Source organism: Octopus bimaculoides, chromosome 13 (genome assembly GCF_046866305.1).
Source record: "Octopus bimaculoides isolate indiv1 chromosome 13, ASM4686630v1, whole genome shotgun sequence".
NCBI lineage: Eukaryota > Metazoa > Mollusca > Cephalopoda > Octopoda > Octopodidae > Octopus > Octopus bimaculoides.
Genome location: NC_142940.1, coordinates 47199543 through 47222481, shown reverse-complemented (window position 1 = coordinate 47222481; position 22939 = coordinate 47199543). Strand labels below are relative to the sequence as shown.

Sequence of the window (22939 nt, the reverse complement as noted above, 5' to 3'; positions counted from 1 at the left end):
TTGTTTTGGGGTATATGGCCATTGCCCTCTCCGTCTCCACATCTTGCTGCTTTACTCCCTTTTTTCTTTTTTCTTTTCCTTTCCTTTCTCTTTTTTTTTTCCCCTGTTTCTTTGTATTTAAATGTTATAATTTAAATGAGAATAATATTTTCAATATATAAAACAAAAAAGCAAAAGATATAACAATGAAGAAGTTCTTACAGGCCTGGGTTTCGATCAAATCGACCACTGCTAATACAATTGACACCATAGCCTGTACACTCGCCACATACGGTACACACCATACATTGATCGTGCCGCCAGCGATGTTTACCTGTGAATAAAGAAAAACAAAGAATATAAAACACATATACATTAAAGAATGTGTGCTTGTAAATATTGTTCCACAGCAACATTTAACCCTTTAGCATTTAAAATGACCATATCCGTCCCAAATATTCTGCTTGTTTTATGTTCAAACTGTCCAGATTCAGGCGTTTCACATCTACCCTACAATATCATTCTAAAAGTAAATAATCACATCATTGAAATTTCAAGGCTAAGAGATAAGCCACGATTACTCCAAAGCAATGTGAATAAAGAAGCATTATATTTGACAGAGTAATCTGAAAGCTAAAGGGCTAAAATAGATTTGTTTTGCAGGATTCTTGATGTGTTGAAACAGATCTTGTTATATCTGGCAATGATCATCTTTTGCCAATTAAACACACACATATATATTTGATCTTCCCTTTATAATTATTATTGAGTGAGAGAGCAGTGCATACCATCAAAGTGACACTGGGGTACAAATAAAATATACGAAGTCCAATATACCCATCATGACTACCAGTTTTATAAGGGTACATCAGGCACATGCGTCACAACCATATGTGCATGGCTTGGTAATCTCAAATCAAGATAAACAACACAAGACCTTGCAGGTGGGGCCCAGTTAGAATTTGTTTTAAGTAAAGTAGCCCATCCCACTCAAAAGGTTTCTGAATAAGGGTTGCTTATGGGTATTGAATGAAACATCCATGTTTCCAGAGGTGAATTATTCAAAACCCCAAAGAATTCCTCTCAACACATAGCTGTGATGCTCCCTCATTACTTCTGTTCGTGTTCAGAGACGCACAAATCAACGGCCACCAAGGATCAAGGAACTGACAAGCAAATCTGCAATATTGAGCAGAATATTTGTTATGGCCTGTCTTTTACTCATAATTATTATTATTATTATTATTATTATTATTATTATTATTATTATTATTATACATACATACAACAGATTAAATTGTTGGGAAAGAAAAATTTCTAACATCTGGCTATTATTATCATTATTATTATTACTGACATGTGGAGCTTTGTCAAACAGCTGTTGTCACATGTAGGACAGATCTAGTTATAAAATGAGTTCATCGTGAAGATTGCCTACTGCCTTCTTTTGGCCCGAAAGGTCAGGTAGTTTTCCTCTGTCTGGTGGCTATGGCAAAGGAGGAAGTGTGGTGGATGAGACTGAAAGCACTGAAGACAGATACCTCTTCGATCAAGCTCTCGTCGACTTTTTCAAGTTCTACTTGAAAAGGAAAGTGAGAGTAGAGAGGGAAGCTCTGCACCTCAGCAAATTTGTTGAAAGGTGGGTGCAAGTGGCGAAGATGGCCCATGTGAATGGGCCTACTCTGAACTTTCGTTTGTAAACCGGAGGAGTTGAAAAGGAGAGAGGCGCCTGCTGAGGGCATCTGGTAATCAGGGTAACAAAGTGTGGGGTCCCTCGGTTGTGTCTGTGAGGAACTTTGCCCTTTTAGGGAACTATTATTATTAATTGTTTTCTTAATTATTTTTGTAACTTATTGTATACACAGCTTTGTTCAACACCCCACTTGTCCCTTGTATTATATCATCCCTATTTGTTTTGTGTTCAGCCTTTGTGGCCAATAAAGAAATTATTATTATTATTATTATTATTATCATTATTATTATTATTATTAATTCATTTGTCAGAGTTCTTTGTCACACATTCTGTGACCACCTTGGCAACTTCCTATCCCATGTGTCTCCTCTTGTCCTGTCCATTGCATTTTGTCTTTGTGTGGTATGTATCTCCTATACAAACTACATAAAGACAAAATAGGATAGGCAGGACAAGAGGAGACAGATGGGACAGACAGTCTTGTGACATAAAAGCTCTAGCAAAAGATGACCATCCCTAAATATAACAACATTTAATATAGATAAGTCAACAAAACAGCTGCAATGTAGTCAATTAACCTGCTAAAGATAGCAGTATAGTAAAACACTTTAAAATCAGAACCTAGTGATTTAAGAAAAAAATAGGAAGAAACATACAAGACTATCACTAGAAATTACAGTAACCCTACAATACAAAATAACATAAATCATTATGAAAATATATACATTGAGTCATAGCCCAATATCTATTTAGCAGATCTAAAGAAGGTAATGCACTGCATATGTATCATTGCACTACATATGCATCATCACACTCATATATATATATATATATATATATATATATATATATATATATATATATATATAGTAGAGAACACTATGCTTATTATAAGAACATTGACATTTCATTTATTTGAGCAAATTTACTCCAGCACTTTTCTTTTAAGCCTGGTACTTACTCTATTTGTACTTTTTGCCAAACTGTTAAGTTACAGAGATGTAACACATGAACACTGTCAAGTGGTGGTGGGGGACAAACACAGGCACAAAGACTTACACACACACACACACACATATTGTATACGAGGTGAAGCCAAAAATTATCTGCACTTTCGCCATCCATATCTTTATTATTGTCAAGCTGCCTTCTGCACATACATGCTCATAGTTGGTACATTTATAGTCATATGCTCGAAGTTTGAGCCTGACTGCACCATTTTTCATTCTGGCTTTAAAGTGTAAGCATGGCTGCTCCACTACCAATGTACACCAAAGAAGAACAAAGTGCAGTGATCCAATTTCTCTGGTCGTGTGTGTGTGTGTGTGTGTGTGTGTGTGTGTGTATATACACACACACACATATACAATGGGCTTCATTTAGTTTCTGTCAACCAAATCTGCTCACAAGGCTTTGGTCAACCCAAGTTTATAGTAGAAGACACTTGCCCAAGGTGCCATGCAACAAGACTGAACCCAGAACCATGTGGTTGGAAAGCATACTCCTTATCAGTCACAAAAAATACAATAATAACCATATGTAGACAAATGAGGGTTCCATAGAGAATGGAACGGGTGGTAATAGATACCTGGTGGACAGATCACATCTTCATGTTCCCCCTCCTCCTCTTCTTCAGCCATATTGACATTGGAACTCCCTAAAAACAAAAACAGGTAAAAATCAATCAACAAGAAATTAATGTCTCGATTACATGTACATCCATCCCAACCCACTCCCCCACCCTCCACCCTCCCATCAAAGTTAGCACCTACATCCAGACTAACATGAGATTGAGATGGAATGAAGTTAAGGGTAGAAATCATCATCATCAACAACATCCTCATTAACATGTTTCCACAAGTTTCATGACAGTTTCTACTCCACCATCACTTCTTTATCTATAGGCAATATCGTTCTAATTTTATATTCATTGTCTGAAAATCTTTTGTGACACACTTGTGACCTCTTCAGCAACACTCAATCTCATGTGTCTCCTCATGTTCTGTTTAGTCCATTCTGGATAGGAGGGGACATATAGGATGGAGAGTCACTGAAGAGGTCATAAGATGTGTGATGAAAGATTTCCAGACAATGGACATAAAATAAGAATAAACAAGTGAAGACCAAATATATAGTGCACGTGTTCATTTGGCTAAAAATTGAAAACAAACGACCATCCCGAAATATAATAATATTATTACTATTATTATAACACTTGGGGTAGACTCTATAATGAGGTTTGTCCCACTGCTTTTGTCAATCAATAAACTGTCAACTGACCTTCTTTGGTGGTTCCTGGTGAATATTCCCTGCCACATTGACCCTTGTTGTTTATTCCAAATGTATATACAAGTCCTTTACTGGTCAGTACCACAGTGTGTGCTTTTCCTAATGACACCTGAGTAACAACAACGTCTTTCAAGTCAGTCACATGGCCTGCAAAATAAAAAATATTTTAAATGCATCATAGAGATCAAGTACCTTTTGGAACTGGCACAAATGATTGAGGATGGCTTAACCTTTCAGCATTCAGATTATTCTATCAAATGTAATGCTTATTTATTCCCATTGTTTCTTGGTTTTTAGCTAACCATGCATTACCTTATAGCTTAGAGATTTCAATGATATGATTGTTTATTTTTAGAAGGAACTTGTAGTTGCAAAAGCTGTATATGGCCAGTTTGAACATAAAATAGATAAAATATTTTGGCCAGATATGAAAGGGTTAACCCTTTAGATACCAACCAGCCTAAGATGCCTATAGTCCTACAATTCCAATTCCCAGTTTTAAAGTAACCTAAATCAGAACCTTTCATCAAAATTTCTTGCCAATTTATGTTCCAAATGCTAGCTTAACAATGAAGAAGTTATTTCACTATATTCTTCTGACTGAAACAAAATCAGTGTATTTGAACAGAAATGTGGTAACAAAAGTAACAATAGTAGCAACATGGCAGTGTTTTAAATATGAAACCATTTTCCAGATGGAATACAAATTGCCCTACCAAAGTTGACTATGCTTGAGTCTTTATAGCCAAGTACTCCCCAGAAGTTCTAAACTTCAGGTCAGTTCTAAAAGAAACCATTCTATCACTACTACTACAGTTTTCTCTATTCATATAAAGGCAGCATTTTGAATGTGTGTGGCTTAGTGGTTAGGGCATTCAGCTCATGATCATAAGGTTGTGAGTGGAGGCGCTTTACAGAGTGAACTGGGTGCTTTTTTACATGGCACGAACAATAGCAGGGTTGTCAAGTACCTTGCAAGACAAAGACAGCCTCAGTTACAAGAGAGAGTGTTATTAAGGAAGGTGGCTTTGTGCCAGTTGAGAGGTTAAAATATGATACAAGGATAGCGATAGGTATCTTACTATAAAAGGAGATACTTGGCTAACCCAGTAGGATAAGAAAAGAAAAGAAAAGAAAGAAAGAAAGATCAAGATAGAGACTGAGTGAAATAGATGGTGTTGGAAATATACATTAAATGACGATGATAATGATATATGGCTGGTGTTAGGAAGAGCATCCAGCTGTAAATACCCTACCAAAACAGTGAAGCCTGATGCAGACTTCTGCCTAGCAAGCTCCTGTCAAACTATCCAACCCATGACAGCATGGAAAATGGATGTTAAATGAAAATGATATATATATATATATATGTATATATATATATATATATACACTCTTTACTCTTTTCAGTCATTTGACTGTGGCCATGCTGGAGCACCACCTTTAGTCGAGCAAATCGACCCCAGAACTTATTCTTTGTAAGCCTAGTACTTATTCTTTTGCCGAACCGCTAAGTTACAGGGACGTAAACACACCACCATTGGTTGTCAAGCGATGTTGGGGGGGACAAACACAGACACAGATACGCAAACATATACACACATACATATACATATATACGACGGGCTTCTTTCAGTTTCCGTCTACCAAATCCACTCACAAGGCTTTGGTCGGCCCGAGGCTATAGTGGAAGACACCTGCCCAAGGTGCCATGCGGTGGGACTGAACCCGGAACCATATGGTTTATAAGCAAGCTACTTATCACACAGCCACTCCTACACCTATATATATATACTCCTATATATATATATATATATATATATATATATATATATATATATATATATATATATACACACACACACACATATATACAAACACACACACTGGTTAGCAGCACCATTTTTATGAAGTGAAACAGACAAAATTTCTGAATTAATAGCACATCAAAACAGCAACAGTTACTGACCACTAGCATGATCACAATGCGTTGTGTCTTTTCCATACATGAATACCTCCCCTTCTTTTGTTACCATTGCACTGCTGCCATTGTTACAGGCACCAAATATCACATTCTTACTCTCCATTCGGATTAGTTTCTTGGGCTTCATTGCTTTTGGTTGTCGACGAACTTTGGCTGGAATGAAAGAGAACAGGTTTGAGAAACAGATACATGGGCAAACATGGATGGAGAAACCGATAAACAAGCAAAGAGATGGATGGGGAAACAGCTCAATGGGCGAACAGATGGAGGGGAAACAGATGAGGGAAAATTTACACAAAAAAAAAAAAAAGTATTCATTCCATTACGTTATTTGTTTTACGTCCGTTTTTCCATGCTACCATGGGTTAGATGAATACATATTAATGACATTGTTTTTACAGCCAAATGCACTACTTCTAGCTAAGCCTTAGCTGTTTTACAATTGAAGTCGTTTTCAGTCTACTTACCTACTGGATGATTAAGTTGGAAATGTCAACAAATGTCAACCCAGTGATTTTTATGTAAAGAATATATATGTATATATATGAGCAAAATTTAGGCTAGTTATACTGCAGTTACTGTGTGTGTGTGTGTATGTATATATATATATATATATATATATATATATGCACACGCGCATGCACACATACAAACAATATGTGGAAAGAAGGAAGAGAAGAGCTAATGAAACCAGGCAAGAGACAGGGCAGAGGTAAGAGAAAGGGAGAGCTGGGAAGTGAAAGGCAGGTGGGGGGGAGACAACTGGAGGAGAGAGACTAGTGGAAGAAAGATAGATGGATCATAAGAGAGGGAGGTGAAAGGAGAGTGTGGGATGGGTAAGAGAGAGAGAGAAAAGGATGGATACTCTCTTTCCTCTGGTTGTCTTCTCTCCCCCCACCTGCCTTTCACTTCCCAGTTATCCCCTATCATCTCTTTTCTATGTCCCATTTCTTCCCTGGTTTCATTATCCCATCTCTTCCCTCTTTCTACCTATCTCCATCTTCATTCTGCAGATTTCATGTTCATCTTGTTTCCATATATTTTTCATTTCTGATTTTCTTTTTATTGTTTCCATAACTTTTTTCTCTCAATATCTAATTTCATATATCATTTTTTTTATGTTGCTTTTTCCATGTTTTTAATATTTATTTTCCTTATCAGTTTTAGTCGACTGCCATAAATACAGACATGGCAGTGTTGTTAAGCTGTTGGCGTGTCAAGGAGAAAGATGGGCGGAGGGGCAGGGCAGAGATAGACAAAGATGAAGGAGAGTGTAGAGAAAGAAACTTTAAAATCCAACTTACCAATACTACTGTCGCCATCTTCACCTCGTCGGGGTGTCCCCACAAAGAAGACACTCCCATCATCAGCTATGAGCAAGGCATGCTGACTGTCATGACCTGTAGCAACTTGGACAATTTTTGGAGATTTTGTAATGGATAACTCAGCCCATTTCCCTGCCACGGGCCCACCTTGCTTGATACCTAGTGACTGTGATTTGCCAGTGTACAAGACCTGGTCAAAGAAGAAACAAAAGATACAAAAAAAAACTTGCCAGTTTAAGAGTGGAAAGAGATTTTCATGAAACAATATGTGAAAGTACAACTAACTATCTATTCAGTTTTATTTTATATGAACACTATATGTTCTTCTTTCATGCCTTTAACCCTCCAACGCGGAGTAAAGGTCACTAATAATTGAATTCTATGTCGCATAATTTCTCGCTTCTGTACTTATACTCTGCCATGAATGTCCCCCCTTTCTCTAGTTCCTTTTGTGTTGATCTACGTCACGAGTTCTTAGGCCTGCCCCTCTTTCTATATCCATCCGGATTCCACTGTAAAGCACTTTTCGCTGCATTTGGTGTGTCTTTTCTAATTGTGCTACCAATCCACTTCCACTTTTTCTTAAATATTTGCTCCCTAATCGAAACTTGATTCATTCTTTGCCATAGCTCCATATTGCTTATGTGTTCGGGCCATCTGATTTTAAGTATACTACGCAAGCACCTGTTGATGAATGATTGGATTTGCTTATTTGACTTAACTGTTGTTCGCCATGTCTCAGCCCCATATTCATGTATGGGTATGTATATACCCATACATGTATGGGTATGCATACGTGTACCCCTTTAACTGATTTACATGTTACCAGGTACGCTTATCCCTTGTGTTCAACCTGCATTGTTACATCAACAACCTTACTCTATGAACTCTACTCACTCACATTTCACGCCCCATGGACTCTTCTCACATTTCACACCCACATCAGTAGCAAGCCAAAAAAGGGAGAGTAAGTTGCCTCTTCCATCTGTAGATTGAGGTGACACCTTGAGCAAGGGCTAGCAACTTCTTAGCCTCCCATGCCAGGGATACAGTGAAGATGTCAACAGCAAGGCATTGGATAAACAACAAGGCAGAGGAATTCTAGACCAATGGCTGGAAGGTGGTTACAGCCAAGTGGAAGACCTGTACCATTAGATGGTGGTTGGGCATCAACTAGCAAATGAGCTGCTACTGAGGGACAGCCACAGCAGATCACTTGGTACTTGGCATGGAGGTCCAGAGAGGGAGTCTAGAAGTGGGAAAACATCAACTGCCTTACTCACTAACCAAAGAGGTTTTGTTCTTGAACAGAACAGTCAACATCAACCTACAACACATAGCCGACAATACACTTCCTGCTACAAATAGATTCACTCAAAATTTCATTACCCTTAACTGCAGAAAGCAATTTTATATATCTATCTATCCTTTGTTGAGAAATGTCATACTTGAAACTATTTTTTGTCGAGACAGCATGGCTCAGTAGCTAGAGTGTTGGGCTCACAATCATGATGCAGTGAGTTCGATTCCCAGGCGGGTGTGTGTGTGTTGTGTCCTTGAGCAAGACACTTTATTTCATGTTGCTCCAGTTCACTCAGCTGTAAAAATGAGTTACATCACTGGTGCCAAGCTATATTGGCCTTTGCCCTTCCCTTGGATAATATTGGTGGCACATGGGCAACTGCTAGTCTTCCATAAACAATGTTGCCCAGACTTGGGCCTCAGAAGGGAAATTTTCTAGGTGTATCCCATGACTATTCATGACCAAAAGGGTTTTTTTTTTTTTTTACCTATGACAAGTTTATTGACACAACATGACTTGCAAAAAATATCAATTCTATTTTCTGGTAGATATTTTAACATCATTATTGAAATGATCATGATGTTTAATTTTGCAGTTAAAGGGTTAAACCAGTCCAACTTACCTTACCACTGACTGTTCGGATCAGTGCAAATTCTTTACCAGCTGATATCGTTACCGCTTCTTCATCAAAACCAGTATCTGGACAATTGGGAGAGAAAAAAAAAATTGGCAATGAGACATTCGATAAAGTTATGTTGTTCTTAGAGTTGTTTTCATATATGAAAAGAGTAGCATGAAAATGAAACAGAATGGAGACAAAGTACTATGGAGACAGGTTACCATGGAGAGAGAGGGGGTGCCAGAGAAAGAGAGCGAGAGAGAGAGAGAGAGAATAGGACGGAAAATAAGAAGCTCATGAACAGAATAGCATGGGAAAAAATTGCTTAGAGACAGATTACTATGGGAGACAGCAGCAGCATGGGGACAGAGCAGCATGGGGACAGAGCAGGTGGTACTTTGGTACAGGCAATGTTTCTCAAGCATTTGTGATTGCTTGGCCATATATCAGAGCTACAACCAAAAGCATTCCAGCCATACCTACCTGGTCGTTTTTCACATTAGAAACTACCTCATACAAAATGTCCTTCCGTTTATTTGTTTGTATTCTTAAGACAATAGGGCACAATAAAATATTTAGATCCTATTTCTGACAAGTCACACAATAAATACATAGCAGCCTCCATGTGACGTAGACAAAAAAGAAAACAAAGAAAAAAAAAACAGAAAGAAAATAAAGAAACAGATTACTTACTTATTGAGTGCCGATGAGAGTCTGAGTCAAAGCTTGACATCCCAAATGCATCCATACATTTTCTGGCCAGCTTGAGAGGAACCTCGCTGACCAATGTCATGGGAGATTTGTTCGGGTCATAGGTTCGGACAACAAAACTATCCTGACAGAATATAATAGATGTAAATATGTGTCAGTCATTTGTTCATTTAAAGTCAGTTTTTCCATGCTAGCATGGCTTGGACACGGACATATTTGGCACAAGATTTTAAAAGAGGATACTCTTTCTGTCACCAAACCTCACCTGTTTTTCCAGCAAGGGTTTATGTATATTACACACACCTTCAAAGAATGTAAACATCATTCAGCATTTTACTTGAGCATAGCCATGGGATGTCAATATTCATGTGCATTTACAAACACACGCACAAACAAACATCCATAATATATATACTCTCTCTCTCTCTCTCTCTCTCTCTCTCTCTCTCTCTCTCTCTCTCTCTCTCTCTCTCTCTCTCTCTCTCTCTCTCTCTCTCACACACACACACACACACACACACACACACACAAATATACAAGCTTCCTACAGTTTCCATTTTCCAAATTCAAGTACAAGGCATTGATCAAACTAAAGCTATAGTAAAAAGACACAGGCCAAAAGTGCAATGGAGACAGACTGAACCAGAAACCATATGGTTACAAAGCAAACTTTACATTCTCACTTCAGTGCTCACATGTATACCAACCACACTTGTGAAATTAAAGAAGAACAAAGAACAAAAATAAAAGAATATTTACATCTTTTGTAGCAGCTATTTGTCCAATATTCTGACCATCACTAAAAAGGACTGATGATCCTAGAGAAACATCTGAAAAGATATTCAGGAGAAATGCTTAAAAACAAGCAAAAAAAAGCATCACAAATAATTTCTCATCTCAACAATATTAAACGAATTAATCTAATCATTTTACCATTTTCTTTTTTACTAATATCTAATTTTATTTCACTCTCAAGGCATTGGTAGATACAAAAACAATAGTAGAAAATACTTGAACCAAGGTGTGGAATAGTGAGACTGAACTCAAAACCACATGGTTGCAAAGCAAACTTCTAACCTTATAACAACGCCTGCCTGCACACACGCTATACCGGTTATATTTATTATTGTGTTAATAATAACTTTTTCAGTATCAATATCTTTACACATACATTTATAACCTGATCACTCATACCCCAATTTTTAAAGGATCCCTTTGCCAATCCAAGGCATGTATAACCAAATAGATATAACCTTCACAGACTGAATAACAATAATTTTAATTGAGGAAAAGAGAAGTCAAATCATGTGTGTGTGTGTGTGGGTGTGTTTAGATGTGTATGTAAAGGGTAAGGACCCCCTTCGGTCATGAATGACCATGGGATTGCACCAAGAAAGTTCCTCTCCAAGGCACAAGTCTGGGCAAGGTTGTTTATGGAACAACAGCAGTCGCCCATGCATACCAGCCTCCCCTCTCCATACCACCAATGTCATCCAACGGAAAGGCAAAGGCTGATACAGCTTGGCACCAGTGACATTACAACTCATTTCTACAGCTGAGGGAACTGGAGCAACAGGAAAGAAAGTGTCTTACTCAAGAACACAACACAGCCCAGTCCGGGAATCGAACTCATTATCTCATCATTGTGAGCCCGACACTAACCACTGAACTATGATACATACATATATATATATATATATATATATATATATATTTATATGTGTATATGGCGGGGAGGTATGTGTATATAACTATCCATGGAAGTTGTCAAGGACAAAAATAAAATGCATGGTACTTCAAGTGTGTCACTAACCTTGTAACTGTACACGGCCTTCGATTTCAAGAGAAAAAGGATTTACTATGTACAAGATTCTCTTGTTTTCATTGCAAGGGTGGAAAAATAAATATTCCTGTAAAAAGAAGAAAAAAATAAGTTTATACTGTACAGGACATTTTTTTTTCCAAATCAAACACAAACACTAGAATATTTCACAAAGACTTTTATTTTTATTCCTTTATTTTCTTTACTGGTTTTAGTCATTGGACAGCAGCCATGCTGGAGCAATTGCCTTCATATTTACCCTCTCTGGTACTTAATTTATTTTGTATCTTGGGATGGCCATTATGTCTATAATAAACACATGCAGTGATACTATTTCATTTCTATGGTTATTATTAGTCAATTTGTTAATGTTTAACCAAATAGCTAATCAATTGTTAGATTAATCATTCAGTCAGTCAATCAATCAATCAACTAGGTCTTTAATCACAATTCACAAGCTCATCAAGAAACTGTCAACAAAACTAACTGATGATTGATTAATCAAACAATTAATTAGTTAACTGATTGATTAAATGTTAATTTTACTAACAATAATAGAAATGAAACAGAAATAGTACATATGCTTAATATTGTGATAATGACCCTTTCAAGGCCCAACAAAATCCATTTCAACACAATTATCTCTATTTACTAGCCAGCTTGCTCTCAGTGGGGCTTATGCACTCACTGGCAACGAAGCTACAACAGATACTGGTCACAAAGCAACTGCAATATTTATTGGATAATATACAAATCTCAATCAGTCACACTTGGGAAGCCAACCAGAAAGAGTAATACTGGTTGCTTCTGATGCCTGAGGACTTTACAGTAACAACCTCCTTAAGAGTACTGAGCAGAGAAGATGTTAGGATGAAATAATACATTGGTCAAGCTGATAGGTGATGCTCGTTGGTCAAGTTGTTGAGAAAAAATTACTGTAAACCTTCAAATTACTCCTCACTCTTCTCATTTGTTTTTTATTGCTGTTTTTGGCTTTGTTTGGTTAAGTGATTTATTTTTATTGCTCATTACTACTTTACACAAGGAGTGTGCATGCATGTGGTAATGGGTAATATTATTCCAAGGAATAGTTTAAAACAGATTTTTTTTTTATTTTACAGTGTCGGTGGCATGTAAAAGCACTCACTACACTCTCGGAGTGGTTGGCGTTAGGAAGGGCATCCAGCTGTAGAAACTCTGCCAGATCAGATTGGAGCGTGGTGCAGCCACCTAGTCCTCAGTCAAATCGTCCAACCCATGCTAACATGGAAAGCGGACGTTAAACGATGATGATGATGATGAGTGTGTATGCCAAAAAAATAGATGTGAAACAATGATTCACACAAAGGAAACAAACATTATGATGAAAAAAAATTAAGGTGAAATCTTGAAAGACATACACTTTCAGAAGACATCCAAAATCAGATAACTGTGAAAGAGATGGAGATAATCCTTCTGATAAAGTATTGTGCAACCTCTGATCACACAATACAAAAGCTCTTGTTTCAAAGTATTTTTGATCTAAATGAAAAGCCCTCTATCATAATGTAAACGACCTTCCATTCAGTTATGAGCTGTATGTCTGCTTAATAATGGAAAAGTCAGTTATTTTACTAAATTTCTTACTAAATTGTTCATTTTAAAAACTTGATTGAAACACTGATGGTATATTTTAAAAGTATTTTCTAAGAAAAAGAGTTAACTTACCCCAGCATATGCCAACCAACCACGGCCATTATGGAAATTCTCTTTGCAACTGTACACATGACCCTGTAAAGTGAAAAGACAAAATACAGAAAGAGCAAATGAAACAATTTTTTTAAATGGTGAATTAAGTCCTGAAAAGAACCACATCATATCAATTACAAGCTCTTATGATATAAATATAAATATATATATATATATATATATATATAACCCTGTGCCAGTGGCACGTAAAGGCACCCACTACACTCTCGGAGTGGTTGGCATTAGGAAGGGCATCCGGCTGTAGAAACTTTGCCAAATAGCTGCTACAAAAGATGTAAATATTCTTTTATTTTTGTTTTTTGTTGTTCTTTAATTTCACAAGTGTGGTGTACATGTAAGCATTGAAGAGAGAATGTACAATGTGTAATAAGAGGGAGTGAAATGTTATAAATATGTTGAAGCTGGGATTGGAATGTGTTTCTTGTAGCAACTGGGATCAGAATGTCACGTATATAGTAGTTGGGCATATGAATTACATATCAGTATGGAAACTATAAAAAGCTACAGGGGTGTGTTGGAAAATTCCTGGATTTAAGGGTATCACAGAAGGCCTGGTTGGAGGCCTGACCTTCCAAGTTCTTTCACAGGGCTTAACAAAAAACTGAAGGACCACTGCAATGAGTGTGTGAATCTGAGAGGAGAATATGTTCAATAAAATCATAATTAACTGATCCTCTCGTATTTTGTTTTGCCCAAAGCCAGGAACTTTTCAGCACCCCTTTATATATATCATCCTTTAATATATGGCAAGTAAAAAGCACCCAGTACACTATTAAGTGATTGGCATTAGGAAGGGCATCCAGCCATAGAAACTATGCCACAACAGACAACTGGAGTCTGGGCAGCTCCATGTCAAACCATCCAACCCATGCAAGCAAGGAAAGCAGATGTTAAATGATTTGCTGCAAAGTGGTTGGTGATATGAAGAGTATCCAACTAAAAGAACTAAGCCGGGCACACACAACAACAAAGTTTGCCAGTTTCCCCTATTATGGTGCATGTGCCCCAACAATGTCAGACGAGATGCTGTGATTCCTGGATGTAAAAACATTGATCATGTATCACATCAACCACAGCTAATGCCAAGACATCAAGCAAAAGCAATGCATGGCAATAGGTAGATGACAAATATGATGGAGGAGGAGGGATTTACATAAAACAAAATGTCCTCACCTTGATTGTGCCTCCAAATCCTGAACCAACTTTTGATAAACCTTGTTTATTAAGAACATAAAGGTAACAGCCATCGCTGGCTAGGGCACAAGGTGATGTAGCTGAAATAAACAAACATACATAATATTATTATATGTATATCACAATACATTATAGTAAATCATATTATACAATATATATATATCATATATAAAATGTGTGTTTATAAATATACATACACTCATATCCACAGAGATTGTGTGTAGAGAGAGAAAGAGGGAAGGAAGAAAGGAATAAATGTTTGATCACTCAACAGCCACACCTTTTATAACCACACACCAACAGCTTTTATATGATTGTTTGACCAGCAAGAAATACCAACCATATCTCCCTCAAACCACACCCTGTCCTCTTACACAAAAAAAAATATATGAATAATATCTAGGGAAACATGAACTTTCACAGGCTGGATGGTCATAGGCAGGATGGTAACTGGTGGGATGGTCACAAATGGGATGGTCACAAACGGGATGGCTGCAGGTAGGATGGTCACAAAGTCAAATGATCATAGACAAAATGCCTATGATCAACTCTGATCATAGATGAATTGTGTCTGAACTGACATCAAACTACAAAATGTTTTTCATTAACAGCATATAATCACTGAAAACTGGGTGTTGGTATTTCCTTGTGACCCATCCTTTAATAATAGCCACATCAGCCTTTAACTGCAGTTCAGGGAGGAAGGGTAAACAGTTTATATTTCATGTCAGAATCACGAAGACACTGCAAGTGAGAGGTGTCATCTGTCTCAACAGACTTAATACTACTTACAATGATAACTTCCTAATTTAGGCACTTCCAAACATCTGACGAGTTGGACATGTCATATATGTCCACAAAACTTTAAGTCATGTAGCACTGAGTGAAACTTACCAAATACACGTAACCCCAACTGAATGTGTTGAGGGCTACCTCCTTTCATTTGTTCATTTACTCCTCTCTCTCTCTCTGAGCGTCATACTAATACATCCTTTTGTTATTTACACCACCTGTCCTCATCTGTTGTTGTTTTTTCGTATATTCTCACATATATATATGTGGGGGGGGGGGGGGGGTGTATGAATATATACAGGGGGTGATGGGTAAATTGTCACTATTTTATATCTTTAAATTCAGGCATTGTTTGTTATTGATTTTGTCGACTACAAAGTATAGTAGGATCAGTTGGGAGAAAAACAGCACCAGGACACAATCCACTCTGCCAGAAATTTGGAAACAACATGCTGTACTGTTTGGCATTCATGACAGAAGCTCCAATACAAACATTTCAGAGTGTTAGGGTGTCAATCTGAAGACAATGCAGAGAATTTGGAAAGAGTTGGAGGAGTCTAATAGTGAATACGAAGGTACGGCAGCTTGGAAAACTCACTCTAATCATTCTGATAAGAAAAGACTCCTGAATTTGTTGCTGAGATCCAGGTCATGATTGACAACGATCCCACCAAGCCAATTAGGTCCATTGCTTGAGATATGGGAGTGTCTGAGTTTCTTATCAGGAATGTAGTGCATGAAGACATTCAGTATTCCTATTACAAGATGAGAAAGGGTCAATTCTTATGCAAAGACATCAAGGACAACAGGAAAGACCACACTTTGAAGCTTTTGAACAAACTCAAGCATCCCCTCCAACCGAACATGCTTTGGTTTTTCTCAGACATGAAAAATTTCTGCCAGCAACAGATGGCAAACACACAGAACAACTGTTGGCTTGCCTTGTCCCCAAATCAATCACCAAAAATGATAAAAATGAAACATCCAGTCAACATCATGGTATCTGGAGCGATCACTAATGATGGCGATGTTGTGCCTCCATTCATCCTCCCACACAATCTCAGACTCAACATGGAGGCCTACATCAAGTGCCTGGAGGAGATAGTGCTGCCTTGGGTCAAGAGGGTAACTGCTGGAAGACCCTATGTCTGACAATAGGACTCTGCACCATGCCACACAAGCAGGAGAACCCAGTCATAGCTGTCAGACAATTTCTATGACTAAATCAGCCCTAACATCTGGCCACATAACTCCACAGACTGCAAACCCTTGATTATTATGTGTGGGGCGCAGTTGAGCAAGATACCAACAAAACTCCTTGTAACACCAAAGATGAACTGAAGGCAAGGATTATGGCATCATTAACCATCTTAAACAAGGAGACTGTCCAGGAGATTCTGAAGTCGTCTGGAGGCTGTAGTTGAAGCCAATGGTGATGTTATTGTTATTGCTTCTACATACCAGAGTTTAATAAAAAGAACTTACCAGAAATCTTCTGTCGAGACACACTGTCTAATTTGAAAGAAGCAGCCAATGCCTTAACTTTTACACCTTGACTCAACCATTCTGGTAATTGTGCTTTACCGTGTAACACAGCATGAACACTCTTTTGTAGGGAGGTAAGAATGTTAGATACCTGCAAAGGAAAAACATGGTAAAATAAAATCGCAAAGTGAGAGAGGTTGGTAGGACATGAGAGACAGAAAGATATGTGCAAGTGTGTGTTTATTTGTTCATTTGTCTCTACAGCTGAGACTTATACACAAATAAATAATCTGTCTCACCTGCTAGTTTAATGTAAAAGTTTGGTACAAAATTTTCTTTCCTTCATAGTTTTAGCTTTCCCCATGTATAAGTTACACCCCAGCTTGTAGATAAAATTCAGTGTAAAATAATGTGATTTATACACAGATAAATACAGTGTGTATGTAATATGTGTGTCAGTGTGTGTGTGTGTGTGTGTGTGTGTGTGTGTGTGTGTGTGTGTGTGTGTGTGTGTGTGTGTATATATATATATATATATATATATGCACACACACACCCACACATTACATACTGTATTTACCTGTGTATAAATCACTATTTTGCATCTGATTTTATCAGTAAACTGAGGTGCAACTTATATTTTCCATATATATATATATATATATATATGGGAAGAGAGTAATAGATATATACAGAGAGAAAGAGTGAAGCAGAAAGATAAGGATATATCGAGAAGCAGATTGGTTTTATTTGAAGAGACAACACACAAGAACAAAAATGGCTTAAAGAATTCTGGAACCATTCAAAAGACAAGCCAGCAAGTGACTATATGATTATGCAACCTGCTAGAATTAGCAGCTAAATCTCACCCAATCTCACAAAAAAAAAAAAAAAAAAAGGAAAGAAAAGAAGAATCATACTCTACTGCCAGCGATTTCCGCTATTAAAGTATTCAAATTAATAAACACTCACCGGAATTGTTTGACCACACACTGGATTCGTGTTCATGAGCATGACGCCGATGGCAGAAAGGTACTTGCCAGTATCGCCCCATGCAATCACCAAACTGATGAGTGCTGCACAGGCAAGCGACGTCAATGTGTTGCTAAGCTCTAATGAGATGTTATTCAAGCCTTGACCTGTCGTTAGATCCATCATCAGTTGAAACATTCCATCTGGAAACAGAAAAGAGAAAAATAAAAGTTAGAAAAAAAAAAAGAAAGAGAAAAACATTATTTTGAATTGTATATATGAAGGTGCATGGTTAAGGAGTTAGGATGTTCCAGCTTATGTTCATAAGGTGATGGGTTCTAACTACTGGACTGGCCGGTTCATTGTGTCCTTGAGCAAGGCACTTTGTTTCATTTTGCTCCAGGCTGCCTTACTGGCACTTGTGCTGGTGGCACATGAAGAAACATCTAAGCAAGGTCGTTGCCAGTGCCACTGGACTGGCTCTTGTGCAGGTGGCACGTAAAAAACACCATTTTGGACATGGCCGTTGCCAGTACCGCCTGACTGGCCCTCGTGCCGGTGGCACGAAAAGCATCCACTACACTCTCAGAGTGGTTGGAGTTAGGAAGGGCATCCAGCTGTAGAAACTGCCAGATCAGATTGGAGTCTGGTGCAGCCTACTGGTTCACCAGTCCTCAGTCAAATTGTCCAACCCATGCTAGCATGGAAGGCGGATGTTAAACGACGAATATTCGGCAGTAAATGAGCACTAACTGCAGTACTAGTGCAGCTCTCTCTCTCTCTCTTTCTCAGATGTGACATCTGGAATGTTCCAACTGCTAAAGAGTGAGGTGGCCAAGAGAATGTCCATGTCTGCTCATGAATACATAGATATTTGAAGCAATTATCAAAACTATGGTACATGCTACTGAGCCATATTCCCACACAAGTGAAGTCTGGCTGTAATGTACTTTAACACATAGAAGCAGCAGCAGCAGGAGGGGAGGGAAGCCACCAAATATTGATGATAAATCCCTATCAAAGGATTAAGATTAATCTATGCCGGTAACAGCTTCACTGGAGTCAACCTACTCTGCAATGTACTGCACGTTTGAAGGTTGTCATGGATAGATCTACAGCGAATTGTGTAGGTCTGCCTGTTCTTAACCACATGATCAGCAACAAGGGCTAAAATGCAATATGAAAAAAGAAAAAGAAAAGGAAAAGAAAAAAAAAGAAGTCTATAGTTAACCTAAAACTTCTGCTGGTTCTCCTTTCATGCTTTCTGGTAACTGTCCTTGCAGAAGGTCCAGAAGAGCTTTTAAAGCCTTCACACAAAGTTCTGGATATTGTTTCTGAGTTTCTCGCACCAATTCAAACACCACATTGAGACCCATACCAACAATCTGAAATTGAAGAAAAACAACAAGCTGAAATGATGATGATAATGATGTTGGTGCCAGTGATGTTGATGGTGATGATAATGATAGCAATGATGACAATGATGATGATGATGATGATGATGATGATGACATTTCTGCAAAAATATGCTTCCTTTTAGTTGAATTAATTTTTAGAATGAAGAATCCAGAAAAATAACATTGTCATAAACAAGCTGGTGCTTTAAACATAAATTAACACTGAAATTAAGATGGAGGGTTCCAGTTCACTGTATCTCAGACCAACATTTACAGCCAAAAAATGGTCAGTCAACTTATACACCAAGGCACCTTCAGCAGATTAAATATTCCACGTGAAATGCAGCAAGATTTGGAAAGACAGTGACAATGTATTTAATGTTTAAATTACAAGTTTACTACACTGTACATACTACAATGACTAGTATGCACAGGCAACCATTGACACATGCGCACAGGCAACCATTGACACATGCGCACAGGCAACCATCGACATATGCGCACAGGCAACCATCGACACACACACAAAGACAACCATCGACACACACACACACACACACAAAGACAACCATCGACACACACACACAAAGACAATCATTGACACACACACACAAAGACAACCATCGACACACACACACACACACACACACACACACAAAGACAACCATCGACACACACACACAAAGACAACCATCGACACACACACACAAAGACAATCATTGACACACACACACAAAGACAATCATCGACACACACACAAAGACAACCACCGACACACACACAAAGACAACCACCGACACACACACAGAGACAACCACCAACACACACACAAAGACAACCACCGACACACACACAAAGACAACCACCGACACACATACACACAAAGACAACCATCGACACACACACACACACACACACACAAAGACAACCATCGACACACACACACAAAGACAACCATCGACACACACACACAAAGACAACCATCGACACACACACACACAAAGACAACCATCGACACACACACACAAAGACAACCATCCACAAACACACACAGTAAGAGAAACAAATAGCTACATTACACAAACCTTTGGTATCTGAAGTAACTGGCCATCTTTTACAATGTCTTCGCTTTCTTCCTCCTCTGAGTCTGACGTCGGCACACCATTCACCTGGTGAAACATCCATGCTGCCTCCTTGATACAGTGTTCCAATACCGAGTAACGGACGTTTGCAAACACCGAGAATGCAGACGGGTTGCCACTGAGTTCGATGTTTGGCAGCTGAATCTCCAGTGGCTCGGGACTTTTGTCTCTCTGTTTGGAAAAAACATAACGCACCTGTACAGTGGCGGAGGTTTTCCGGCAGGTGTGCAACAGTGCCGTTAATTAAATTGGGCGTATTTTCATTTATTTACATTTGTTTATTCTACATTTATTGGCAGTGGAACATTTCTTTATTTTTTACTCTTAAATTACATTTGGTAACAGAAAAAAGAAAGTGAAACAGGTGGTATGGGGGTGGAGTTATGGAAATGGAGAGTACTTTTGTTGTTGCTGCTGTTTAACTCTAGGTCAACACCCTGATCCATTAATCCTATGATCAAAGCCATTCCAGCCATGGCCATCTTAACATTTTTTCAGATAAAATACACATACCGCAATACACCAAAGTGTCTTTCCATTCTTCAAGATAACGTGGTCTAAGTTGGAGATTCAACTGCTATTTCTAGGATGGTGAGCAACAATATAAAAGTAGCTTTGTTTTAGTATTATGAATTTTTATCTTATCTTTTACTTCTTTCAACCCCAGGACTTACATGTTCTGGCAGTCTCTTTCACTGAATCACTAAATTATACGAATGTAAACAAACCAGCACTGGTTGTCAAATGGGGGTGACAAGCACACACACACACACACACACACACACACATACACATGATGGGATTCCTCATAGTTTCCGTATACCAAATTCATCCATAAGGCACTGGTCGGCTTGGGACTACAGTAGGAAAAACTTGTCTAAAATGCTGTGCAGTGGGACTGAACTCAAAACCACATGGTTTGTATTTAGCCTTATGCTTTACCACTTCCGACACTATATCATAAAAGCCTCCCAGCATGGAAAGTGAATGTAAAATTATAAGGATTATGACAGAGTTGCCTTATTTTGTAACTGTAATAACCCTTGAGCAACACCTAATCAGGTTCATCAACGGTATCCCAGCTTTTGGCTGATGAAGGACTTCATTATCCAATGTGTCTTTTTTTTTTACATGTGGCAGTGTGGTAAGTAGCTTGCTTACCAACCATATGGTTCCGGGTTCAGTCCCACTGCGTGGCATTTTGGGCAAGTGTCTTCTACTATAGCCTCAGGCCGACCAAAGCCTTGTGAATGGATATGGTAGACGGAAACTGAAAAAAGCCCATCGTATATATGTATATATATATATATATATGTGTGTGTGTGTGTCTGTGTTTGTCCCCCTAGCATTGCTTGACAACCGATGCCGGTGTGCTTATGTACCCATAACTTAGTGGTTCGGCAAAAGAGACCAATAGAATAAGTACTAGGCTTACAAAGAATAAGTCCTGGGGTCGATTTGCTCGACTAAAGGCGGTGCTCCAGCATGGCCACAGTCAAATGACTGAAACAAGTAAAGAGGGTGTGATTTGAGGGAGATTTGGCTGATATTTCTACCAATCGAACAACCCAGTAGAACAGTACTTCTCAACCAGGGTCCATATAAGATTTTGTTGTTAAAATTTATGTGCAATAAATTGCTTATATTTTCTACAATGCACAAAACATTTAAACATTTTTTTATACAACTAATAATATCTAATCATAGAAATATAATTTTTATACATCAATTGACTATATGGATCCTCCTACGAGATCAAAAGAGAAATCCATAGGCAAAAAAAATGGTTCAGAATAACTGCTGTAGAAGCAGGAACATTTCAGGGGGAAGAATACAGCTGATTAAATCAACCCCAGTACATACTCTTTCTCTTTTTACTCTTTTTACGTGTTTCAGTCATTTGACTGCGGCCATGCTGGAGCACCACCTTTAGTCAAACAAATCGACCCTTTATTCTTTGTAAGCCTAGTACTTATTCTATCGGTCTCTTTTGCCGAACCGCTAGGTTACAGGGACGTAAACACACCAGCATCTGTCGGCCCGAGGCTATAGTAGAAGACACTTGCCCAAAGTGCCATGTAGTGGGACTGAACCTGGAACCATATGGTTGGTAAGCAAGCTACTTACGACACAGCCACTCCTTTTGTTTATTGCTAAATACTGTCACAATTTTTTTCTTCTTTTAATGATTAAACAACATCCTGATAATCAACTTGTCTTGCTAATATCTGTTTTTGTACTAAAATATTGATACTTATGCGAACATGATATACTGATTCAGACTACTGCAACAACATTGTATAAAGAATAGGGGTTTCTAGTTCAAATCTAGCAAAGTCTATGCTTGTAAGAATAGGTTATTTTAAGACGACCAGGCTATAATCCAATCAGACAGTGGTATAGAGAGTGAAACAAACAGAGAGACAGACAAAGAGGTGTGTGTGTGTGTGTATATGTGTGTATGTATATATATATATATATAT

The 22939-nt window shown here is 38.1% G+C and overlaps 1 protein-coding gene across 43 annotated transcripts in view; it reads right to left on the bottom strand.

The window, feature by feature from the left end:
* LOC106869699 (E3 ubiquitin-protein ligase MYCBP2) overlaps window positions 1-22939 on the bottom strand; it is a 185766-nt gene that overhangs the window by 125361 nt on the left and 37466 nt on the right. For 22 of the 43 annotated variants that reach the window (XM_089361720.1, XM_089361741.1, XM_089361724.1 and 19 more), the window contains exons 3-17: window positions 20400-20651; window positions 19149-19302; window positions 17918-18120; window positions 16946-17096; window positions 14648-14748; window positions 13433-13495; window positions 11717-11813; window positions 10663-10733; window positions 9886-10027; window positions 9196-9272; window positions 7250-7460; window positions 5931-6098; window positions 3953-4108; window positions 3261-3329; window positions 202-313 (exon numbers count right to left, since the gene is read on the bottom strand). In XM_089361720.1, coding sequence (XP_089217846.1) covers window positions 202-313; window positions 3261-3329; window positions 3953-4108; window positions 5931-6098; window positions 7250-7460; window positions 9196-9272; window positions 9886-10027; window positions 10663-10733; window positions 11717-11813; window positions 13433-13495; window positions 14648-14748; window positions 16946-17096; window positions 17918-18120; window positions 19149-19302; window positions 20400-20651 — 2027 coding nt within the window. The remainder of the gene's footprint in view (window positions 1-201; window positions 314-3260; window positions 3330-3952; window positions 4109-5930; window positions 6099-7249; window positions 7461-9195; window positions 9273-9885; window positions 10028-10662; window positions 10734-11716; window positions 11814-13432; window positions 13496-14647; window positions 14749-16945; window positions 17097-17917; window positions 18121-19148; window positions 19303-20399; window positions 20652-22939) is intronic. The other 21 variants (XM_089361722.1, XM_089361730.1, XM_089361736.1 and 18 more) reach the window with 1 other exon arrangement.